Below are 11,187 nucleotides of genomic sequence, written 5' to 3' on the forward strand. Positions count from 1 at the left end.
AGTCAATCTACAAGCTCACAACGCGTTGCAGTACAACTCCGATGCGAGCTGGTAGATCTGCCATTTTCAAACATTTTGCATACTTTTACTTTCGGTCATATTTGGCAGACATACTTTCTCCTTTCATTGGCAATGGCAAATACGAGAAAAGGGCAGAAAAGTGAACACCGCAAAAGCGATTGGCCGGAATGACAGTTGTGATGATTTGATTGGCTGAGCACGGAATGTGATGCATGACGATAAAGAGTGCCCCTCACTTCACACCGGTGTGATGTTTAAAAAAAAAACATTTCTACTTTATTGCTACTTTTACTAAATTAAACTACTTCCTGCAGAGCCATGGCGCTGGCGGGGCGCTACCTCCACGGCCAGTCCCCTCGTCCTCCTCCCCCGACCACCGGGGGCAGCGTCGCGCCCCGACGCCCTCACTGCTGCCCCCAGAGGAGGACACTAGACGCCGCGCTGCCTCCGCGGCGCTCGCTGAGCTGGAGCCCCGCGGCTAGCGGAGCGGGCAGCAGCAGCAGACCGGGTGGTCTGCTGCGGGCCGCCGCCTCCTCCTCCTCTAGCCAGGAGGGGGCAGCAGAGGACGACTATGCGGGCCGGCCGCTCATCTACCGCGACGTCAAGACGTTCCTGAGCCGTGTGGGCGGGGACCCGCGCGAGGCGCGCTATTGGCTGACGCAGTTCCAGAGGGCCAGCTCCGCCCAGGCGCCGGCCTTTGCCGTGATAGAGGTAACGCTGATTACTATATCGTCCCGACCCCATCCCATCACCAGCGTTGATTTTGTCGACTAAAACTATGACGAAAAGTGTTCGTCGACTACCTTTTTTCTACTGAGGAAAACTACATGGAAACTAAATGAAAACTAAGCTATGATGAATAAAACTATAAGACTAAATATACTGACGATTACGTCGACGTATAAAAACTAGACTAAAATGTTAGGAAGGGACTAGTGGACAAGAGATCCAGTATAATTAGTATCAGTATAATAGTCATTTTACACTTGGTTGCATGCTGACACGCTGCGACGCATTGTGAGCTTGTAGATCAGCTATATTCAGCAAGTGTGAAATCAGTGATTATGACAGGACAGTGTTCCAACATGAAGAGATGGTTCACAGCCTGTCTCCTTAATTGTCTCCTAGGTGGACAGGACAGTGTTCCAACACGAAGAGATGGTTCACAGCCTGTCTCCTTGTCTCCTAGGTGGACAGGACAGTGTTCCAACATGAAGAGATGGTTCACAGCCTGTCTCCTTCCCTTGTCTCCTAGGTGGACAGGACAGTGTTCCAACATGAAGAGATGGTTCACAGCCTGTCTCCTTCCCTTGTCTCCTTGTCTCCTAGGTGGACAGGACAGTGTTCCAACATGAAGAGATGGTTCACAGCCTGTCTCCTTGTCTCCTAGGTGGACAGGACAGTGTTCCAACATGAAGAGATGGTTCACAGCCTGTCTCCTTAATTGTCTCCTAGGTGGACAGGACAGTGTTCCAACATGAAGAGATGGTTCACAGCCTGTCTCCTTGTCTCCTAGGTGGACAGGACAGTGTTCCAACATGAAGAGATGGTTCACAGCCTGTCTCCTTGTCTCCTAGGTGGACAGGACAGTGTTCCAACATGAAGAGATGGTTCACAGCCTGTCTCCTTGTCTCCTAGGTGGACAGGACAGTGTTCCAACATGAAGAGATGGTTCACAGCCTGTCTCCTTGTCTCCTAGGTGGACAGGACAGTGTTCCAACATGAAGAGATGGTTCACAGCCTGTCTCCTTAATTGTCTCCTAGGTGGACAGGACAGTGTTCCAACATGAAGAGATGGTTCACAGCCTGGCGTTTGGACTGTCCTTCCTCCAGAGAATGGACATGAAACCTGTGGTGGTGATGGGACAGAGTGTGGAGGTAATGCCATCCTCCAATAGGATGTTAACGTTTAAAACCCATCCTCCAGAGGGACAGAGTGTGGAGGTAATGCCATCCTCCAATAGGACGTTAACGTTTAAAACCCATCCTCCAGAGGGACAGAGTGTGGAGGTAACGCCATCCTCCAATAGGACGCTAACGTTTAAAACCCATGTGGAGGTAACGCCTATATCCAAATGCCGATAGGGTTGCGCCAAGACCCGCCCTGCAGCAATGTTTAATGCAATTTATTTGGCCCTGTTATACTATATTTTTGTTGAATTACTGATGACAAAGTTGACAGGAGACAGCAGTAGGTTGCGTGCTCTGCTCGTCCACAAAGCACAAATTGGCACATCGACATTGTGCATTTCTAGTTCTTTAATTTTATATATCTTTTCCTGTGAAGCACTTTGGTCAACTTGGGTTGTGTTAAATGTGCGATATATAAATGGAGGTTGATTTGATTTGATGGATGTGTCACTCAGGAGGAAGAGGAGGAGCTTAGGAAGAGCAGCTCTCTGATTGGAGAATGCCAGATGTTGAGTGAAGCTCTGCAGAGACTGTCAGCCAATGTCATCCCGTTCTTCTCCGCACACAACTTCCTGAAACTCCTCCCCCAAGACAGGTAACTCAAGACAGGTCAATAATTAAAGTCTCCCTGGGCCGCGCATGCACACCAGATGGAAACGCGAGGCTCTGGCACAGAATCCCGATCCGCCATCTTTGAGCCATTCTGGAGCTCCTTCTGTGCTGCTAGAAGCACTAATATGCTAACTGCGGGGCATCGGAAATTTGTGTAATGAAATAGTCTCCTACGGAACGACACCCGCCTACGCTTAGTGGAAGCGAGTATGACACTTTAGAATAAGTCGTTAAAGACGTCATGGGCTCAGAAGGGGGTGGCCAATCAATTCTGTTTTGAGTAATTTTGTCTGCATCTCCGTAGACACAGAAAGGCAGACGCCTCCTTCGGCTCTGGGGCGTCTGTATCTCCACAGACACAGAAAGGTAGACGCCTCCTTCGGCTCTGGGCCGTCTGTATCTCCACAGACACAGAAAGGTTGACTCCTCCTTCGACTCTGGGCCGTCTGTATCTCCACAGACAGAAATTTCTAGACGCCTCTATCATAGACCTAGAAAGATAGACCTCACTTCACACGGGTGTCGATTTCATTTATATCTGCTGCCAGTTCCCACCTGACGTTGTGTGGGAGTCCAGACTGCTCCAGACCGAGCCGAATAACCGCTAGTTTACATAACGTCTTTAGGCTAGGACTCAAGTCCAGGACCTACAGATCGACCTGTGGCATTTGGTTGCTTCCGCTGTATGAGTACCCTGCAGACGCGACGAGCCGATCTCTCCCACCACGAAGCAGCACACGGCCACAGCAGTCCTCAACATGTTCAGAAGCTGATACGTTACGATACTGAAGGTTACGTTATTGGGCCCATTGTGCTGGTGTCCAACTTGTACGTGGCATTAGTGCGTCCAGCCTGGGTGCATCCTCCATAGATAAACATGATCTTCCCAGAGACACAGGCCGAGTGGCCGTACCTCTCCGCTGGAACGGTCCCGGACACCCTGGGTTTGGACCACCTGTGGGTGACCAGGTCAAACGCATCGAGCTGGTTGTAGATGTAAGACAGCCATCCCCAGATGTAGAAAGCGGTGTCTCCTTCTATGAGCGCGGCCGTGAGTCCGTAGTGCACGGGGGCATGGCTGCCAGTTCCAACCTGACGTTGTGTGGTAGTCCAGACTGATTCAGACCGAGCCGAATAAACGCAAGCTTAAATAACATCTTCAGGCTAGGACTCAAGTCCAGGACGTACAGATCGACCTGTGGAACTTGGGATTCACTCACGCTGTACGAGTATCCTCCAGACAGGACGAGCCGATCTCCCACCACGCAGCAGCACACGTCCACATCCGTCCTCAGAATGTTCAGAAGCTGATATGGAACGTTGGCTGGCCTCGGCCTATTCAAAAGCCAACGGTTGCGTTGCCCAACCTTCTTCCAGAACGCGCTCTCTGGATTCCCGTTACTGAACCGTCGCGATAGCCATGCGTTTTGAAGCACCCGGAAGAACCGTCTACTTCCGCATTTTTCCGATTCGTGCCCAAAATGCGGAAGTGCAAACGGGCTCAACGTTAAAGACCAGCTGCACGGGGGTTTCCTCGTCATAACTCCACGGGTCCGCCTGCAGTCCCTCCTCTTACCCAGTGCGTCAACGTTGGAGAGCCTTGGAGAGCTTGGGACCACTGGTTGTGAACCACTAAACCTTTTAGCCCCTCCCCTCGGCCACAGGTCGGCCCCGCCCTCCTCCTCCTCCTCCGTCGCCGTGGATACGGGCCTGCTGCAGTGGAGCCTGGACTGCGGAGCGATCCCATTGGTCTGCCCGGTGGGGCGGGGCTTGGACGGCCGCTCCGCCGCGCTGGACTCGGTGGAGGTGGTGGCGGCCGTGGCCCGCGCCCTTCGACCTCTGAAGGTCATGTACCTCAACGACACCGGGGGTCTGCACGACACGCGCAAGGTACGCTATCTGTGTGCGTGTGTGCGTGCATGTGCTTGTGTGCGTGCGAGTGTTCGTGTATACATTTTTGTCAAAAGTCCATTTACACAATGATTGCCACCTGCTGGCTGGAACGGTGCCGGTGATTTCAGGCTATGACACGCATCCGCTTTTGGCTTCCGTCTTGGATGCTAAAGTCTTAGCGTTAATGCTACCGAGCAAAATAAGGCCAATCCTTGCTCTAGAAAACGTTCCAATCGCGATCACCGGATAATCAGAAATGACCTCCAAACATCAGAGAATAGTTCAAAATCACGGACAGCGGCGTAGATTCCGAGAAAAGAGTGTGCAAAGGCTGCAGCTAATACAGAAGCTAATGGCTATGGAGAAACGGATACAGTGTGGGCGGGGCCCTGATAACAGTGCATAGCAATCAAAAAAGGAAAATAGCGTGGCAATGTTACAGCGATATCAAACGCCTTAAAACAAACCTATACTCGTCATGAGCGCCCCGCGCATGGCGGATAATTAATTAATCACGACGAGTATACCTGTCAACGGGATCAAATGTGTTAAAATCTAATTTGAATTAACTGAACAAAAAACGAGCTGCATGATGACGTAACGCAGCCCGGAAAATCTTGATTTAATCGCTGCATCGTTCCAAACACCACTCAGTTTGATTCCCTGCATTGCTGCATCGTTCCAACAAACACCACTCAGTTTGATTCCCATCGCTGCATCGTTCCACCAAACACCACTCAGTTTTTAGTCTCATTCAAGATGACGTCCAGACAGTGTATTACTCATTGCAAACGTAATCAGCACGCTGAAATATGTATCTGGAAACATTATAGGTTAGAAACAAGACACGTGGTTGCTGCCCGTCTGTCTCTCACTTGAAAACAAGTGAGGGGAAATATGCACATAAATTATATATTTTTTACTGTTTATTTGCTCTTTCTTGCAAGCTTTATTCTATCCCTTTGTTTGCTGTGATTGGTGTTTGATGTTCATGTTTTACTCTTATGTACCTGTACACAAGATGGAACAATAAAGTACAACCTTGTACCGCATGTGTGTGTGTGTGTGTGTGTGTGTGTGTGTGTGTGTGTGTGTGCGCGTGTGTGTGTGTGTCCAGGTGTTAGATCTAGTGTCTCTTCCAGCTGACCTTCCCGGTCTGTCCAGCGTGGATTGGCTCCGCCCCTCTCAGAGGCGGAGACTCGTGTCCGTCTCCGCCCTCCTCAACCAGCTGCCAATCGAATCGTCCGCTGTCATCACGTCTGCGAACACACTGCTGACGGAACTGTTCAGTCACAAAGGTACACGCACGCACGGGTCGCACACACACACACACACACATACTGCTAGAGCCGTAAAAATCTTCTCTTATGGGGGTTTTCTCCCTGGCATATAGTTTCAACTGGGGGTCCGTGGGATGATTAGTGTCAATTTGGGGGTCCTTGACATGAAAAAGTTTGGGAACCACAGACCACTGTCCACTGCTACACTGTTCTGTTTCAGGTTCTGGGACCCTGTTTAAGACCCCAGACCCGGTCCACTGCTACACTGTTCTGTTTCAGGTTCTGGGACCCTGTTTAAGACCCCAGACCCGGTCCACTGCTACACTGTTCTGTTTCAGGTTCTGGGACCCTGTTTAAGACCACGGACCCGGTCCACTGCTACAGCTCTCTGGAAGGCATCGACGTGTCTCGTCTTCTGTCTCTGATCAACGAGACGTTTGAGAAGACCCTGAGGTCCGATTACATCACCACGCTGGAGGGGAGACTCCACTCTGTCTACCTGTCTGAGGGGTGGGTGGGCACGCACACACACACATCGTGTCCGATCGGTGGTTAGACTGGCATATTCACAGATACCGATATGACTCGATATTACAAATAAGGGGCCGATCCGATACTTTTACCAATACCGATACATCTCTACTATGAAGTATAATCAATCAATGAATCAATAACTTTCCGCCTCAGGTACAGTGCAGCAGCCATCATCACCAGGGAGCCGGTCTCCAGTGGGACTCTGTACCTGGAGAAGTTTGTGGTGAGCAGCAGCAAACAAGGCCAGGGAACGAGTCACATCCTCTGGGAGAACATCCGCCATGACCTGGGGAGAATGTTCTGGAGGTCTAAGGCCAGCAACAAGATCAACCCCTGGTACGCATGCATGCACGCACGCACGCATGCAGGCAGAGTTTTGGGCAGATCAAATAATTAATAATAAGAAAAACTAAACGAAAAGTGTCCTCCCAGGTATTTTAAACATTAGTTTAAAATACACTGTAAAAAAACACGGTAGTTTCTAACCTCTCTCCTCTCCTCTCCTCTCAGGTATTTTAAACATTGTGACGGTAGCTTCGTGAACGGAGAATGGACCGTGTTCTGGTTCGGTCTGTCAGACATGAGAGACTCCTACGAGCTGGTGGAGTACGCCAAGAAGCTCCCCGATTCCTTCACCACCTCCTCCTCTTGACTCTTCATTTCATATTACGCTGGTATAAAACCACAAATCTAACTAGAAATGCACTCTGTCGAGGTGCCAACGTGCTCCTTGCACACAGGTAATGGCCTACTTGCACAAGCAGAGCGCTCAAGTACTGCTACTAACTAATGTATATTACAACTGCTGTTCTATAAATCCTTATAGTTACATCACCTTGAACAGCCAATAAGGGACCATACATACATACATAGGTATGCGGTCTAGCCTAACTTGGACTCAGGGGGGTGGACACCTCTGCCTTGCATAGTCCCCAGTGAATAGGCATTTTGCCCTTCACTGGTAACCCTATCTTGGAGTATTTTTAAATAAATTAAGGTATGGTGGGCTGGGCTTTTTACAAAAAAGCCCCCCTTTTAAATACTACACAGTATACATACATACATACATATCTACATGCATACATTTCAGAAGTTTTAGCAGTTTTTAAGGACCCACTTTTAGGCCAGTGCACCAGAGCAAACTCTTGCCTTTTTTTAAACCCTACCCATTTTAACCAAATACATACATACATACATACATACATACAACCCAGCCGATCACCAAACATACATCATACGTTAATCAACAGCCAATCAGGGACCACCGAGGACATGCCTACATACCATACCATACACAGCCAGCCACAGTACTTGCACTCTCTGCTTGCGCAAGTAAACAGTGTCATATAGTGTGTGTGTGAGGTTTCTAATAGCTTCATCTGATTGCGGCTCAACATTTGAACGGTTTGAAAAGGTACCAAATGAGAATGTGTCTTATTGGTCTCTGGCTCAGTCAAAACTTGCTGCCTGAGCCAATGAGATGAAGCGATGGGAACCTGAACAGGAAACAGACATACAGTATGCCACCCTCTGGAGATCTGGGGGAACTACAGTTATGCAGAAAAGAGGGGTGTAACGATACATTTTAACAGAAATGTAGTATTGATACAATGGGTTAACCCATTCTGACCTGAGATCAGATTCATAAGAGGTTTCCACTGGACACACACTGGTCTGATAAACCCATTCTGACCCGAGATCAGATTCTAAAAATGTCAGTCGTTCTTCGATTTTTCAAAAATAGCAGACCTACAAGCTCGTAGCGCGCCACTCGGTGGCGCGCTATGAGCTTGTAGATCTGCTATTTTTCAATAGCTAAAGCATAACATGATGCTAACACCAATATGGGTTCCCGTTCAGAATGGGTTAATTGCATAGCAAAACGATTCAATACGATACATAGTCTGTTTTCATGTTTTATATACTTCGATTCTTGAAATCAAAATCGATTTTTCGATGCAGTTCCTATTATCGTTACACCCTAACAGAGAACAACATTAACGTAATAATTAACTGGGTTTTTGGGACCTCATCTTTTCCCACCAGTGTGTTCAGGAACATCCACTGTGTTGTTCATTCCTCGTCTACAGAAGACAAGGAATAAATAAATACCAGCGCTTCTCCAAACTCTATGACTGCGCGTTGTTTTTCTAATGACTGCTAGACATAACCTATACCATAAACATGATATTTGTATTTACTGCTAGACATAACCTACCGTAAACATATTTGTATTTACTGCTAGACATAACCTACCATAAACATGATATTTGTATTTACTGCTAGACATAACCTACCATAAACATGATATTTATATTTACTGCTAGACATAACCTACCATAAACATATTTATATTTACTGCTAGACATAACCTACCATAAACATGATATTTATAATTTACTGCTAGACATAACCTACCATAAACATGATATTTATATTTACTGCTAGACATAATCTACCATGAACATGATATTTATATTTACTGGTATAGACATAACCTACCATAAACATGATATTTATATTTACTGGTATAGACATAACCTACCATAAACATGATATTTATATTTACTGGTATAGACATAACCTACCATAAACATGATATTTATATTTACTGGTATAGACATAACCTACCATAAACATGATATTTATATTTACTGCTAGACATAGCCTACCATAAACATATTTGTATTTACTGCTAGACATAACCTACCGTAAACATATTTATATTTACTTCTATACATAACCTACCATAAACATGATATTTATATTTACTGCTAGACATAACCTACCATAAACATGATATTTATATTTACTGCTAGACATAATCTACCATGAACATGATATTTATATTTACTGCTAGACATAACCTACCATAAACATGATATTTATATTTACTGCTAGACATAACCTACCGTAAACATATTTATATTTACTGCTAGACATAAGAAAGAAGAAAGACATCATGATAGTACAAGGAGACTGGAATGCGAAGGTTGGAGAGGATGCTTACACAAACTGGAAAGACACATGTGGTCCATATGGCAACAGCGAGACCAACGACAGAGGCCTAAGGCTCTTGGAGTTCGCCAGGTACAACAACCTGTTGCTAGTGAACACACTTGGCCCCCATAAGGCCTCCAGACGATGGACCTGGCACAGCCCCGGTGGAGAATACCACAACCAGATCGATTACATCATGGTCAAGAAGCGCTTTCGCTCAAGCGTGAACACCGGGAGGACACGCAGCTTCCCAAAAGCGGACATTGGGAGCGACCACGACCTCGTTCTGATGTCTTTCCGCCTACGCTTGAAAAAGATCAACAGCTCCAAGTGCACCAGAATGAAGTTTGATCTGGACAAACTACGAGACCCTGAGATTGCAGAAACCTTCAAGGCAATGATAGGAGGGAGGTTTGCACCACTGCTCATCCTAGGCTCAGAAGAAATTGATGTCAATAACATGACCACCACAATGAACACAGTCATAACCGAAACTGCCACTGAGATCCTTGGCAAACTCCGCCCAAAAAAGAAACCTTGGGTCACCAATGAACTGCTAGACTTATGTGACAAGCGGAGAGCTCTGAAGAAGAGTAAGAACACACCTGAAGGTTCTGATGCTTATAGAGAAATCAACAAGAGCATTAAGAAAGGCATGCAGTCAGCAAAACAGAATTGGATTGAGGGAAAGTGCAAAGAAGTTGAGAACAGCCTGAATGCCAACAACAACACCAAGAAGGCTTATCAAATTGTTAAGGAGTTAACAAGACCAAAACTGACCAGAGTCTCTGCAATTCAGAGCAAGACCGGTGAAAGCCTAACGGAAGAACAGAACATATTGGATAGGTGGACAGAATACTGCTCTGACCTCTACAACCACACGGCAAACGGAGATCCAACAGTCCTGACATGTCCTCAATCCACGGAGGAAGAAGACAAGCTTCACATCCTCCGTGAAGAAGTTGTGGCAGCAGTCCGAGCACTGAAAAAAGGAAAAACTGCTGGAGTAGATAACATCACAGCAGAGCTCGTCCAAGCAGGGGGAGATGCCATGATCGACACCCTCACCATCCTGTGCAATAAAATCTGGCAGAGTGGTGAATGGCCCACATCATGGACACAGTCACTCATCATCACACTTCCGAAAAAAGGCAATCTTCAACTGTGCCAAAACTACCGCACCATCAGTCTCATCAGCCATCCCAGCAAAGTCCTTCTGAAAATTATGCTGAATAGGTTAAAACCTCAAGCTGAACTAATCATAGCGGAAGAACAGGCTGGATTTAGGGCAGGAAGGAGCACCACAGAACAGATATTCAACCTGAGGATTATCTGCGAGAGATATCTGCAGCATCAACAACACCTTTACCACGTGTTCATTGACTTCAAGAAAGCCTTTGACCGGGTATGGCATGCTGCACTGTGGGCGACCATGAGGAAATATAACATCAGCCCTAACCTTGTCAATGTCATACAACAACTGTACAACAAAGCTACCAGCGCAGTTATCTACAACGGAGCTATCGGAGACTGGTTCAGGACAACAATTGGAGTGCGCCAAGGATGCCTTCTCTCACCAATTCTCTTTAACATTTTTCTGGAGCGTATCATGACGGATGCCCTGACAGACCATGAAGGAACTGTCAGCATAGGAGGCAGACCAATCACCAACCTCCGCTTTGCGGATGACATTGATGGGCTAGCTGGAGAAGAGAAAGAACTTGCCAGCCTAGTGGAAAGGCTTGACAACACTTCCCGAGCCTATGGAATGGAAATCCACGCAGAGAAAACAAAAATGATGACCAACAACGTCAGCGGCATATGCTCAGACATCCAAGTCAACGGACAGTCACTGGACAAGGTCTCCAGTTTCAAATATCTTGGAGCAATCGTGTCCGATGAAGGATCCAAACGGGAAGTCCTTGCCAGAATTGCG

At 47.1% G+C, this 11,187-nt stretch overlaps 1 protein-coding gene across 1 annotated transcript; it reads left to right on the forward strand.

Moving 5' to 3' along the window:
* Nucleotides 1-339: 339 nt before the first annotated feature.
* Nucleotides 340-6,903, forward strand: nags (N-acetylglutamate synthase; the record flags this gene model as incomplete). The annotated part of the gene is made up of 9 exons (XM_080776487.1): nucleotides 340-732; nucleotides 1,786-1,899; nucleotides 2,388-2,527; nucleotides 3,387-3,644; nucleotides 4,209-4,434; nucleotides 5,555-5,735; nucleotides 6,056-6,227; nucleotides 6,405-6,587; nucleotides 6,762-6,903. 9 exons carry the CDS (start codon nucleotides 340-342, stop codon nucleotides 6,901-6,903), a joined length of 1,809 nt encoding a protein of 602 aa, XP_080632613.1.
* Between the last annotated feature and the right edge of the window lie 4,284 nt (nucleotides 6,904-11,187).

This window comes from Protomyctophum bolini (assembly GCF_963924005.1).
Source record: "Protomyctophum bolini genome assembly, chromosome: 11".
Lineage (NCBI taxonomy): Eukaryota > Metazoa > Chordata > Actinopteri > Myctophiformes > Myctophidae > Protomyctophum > Protomyctophum bolini.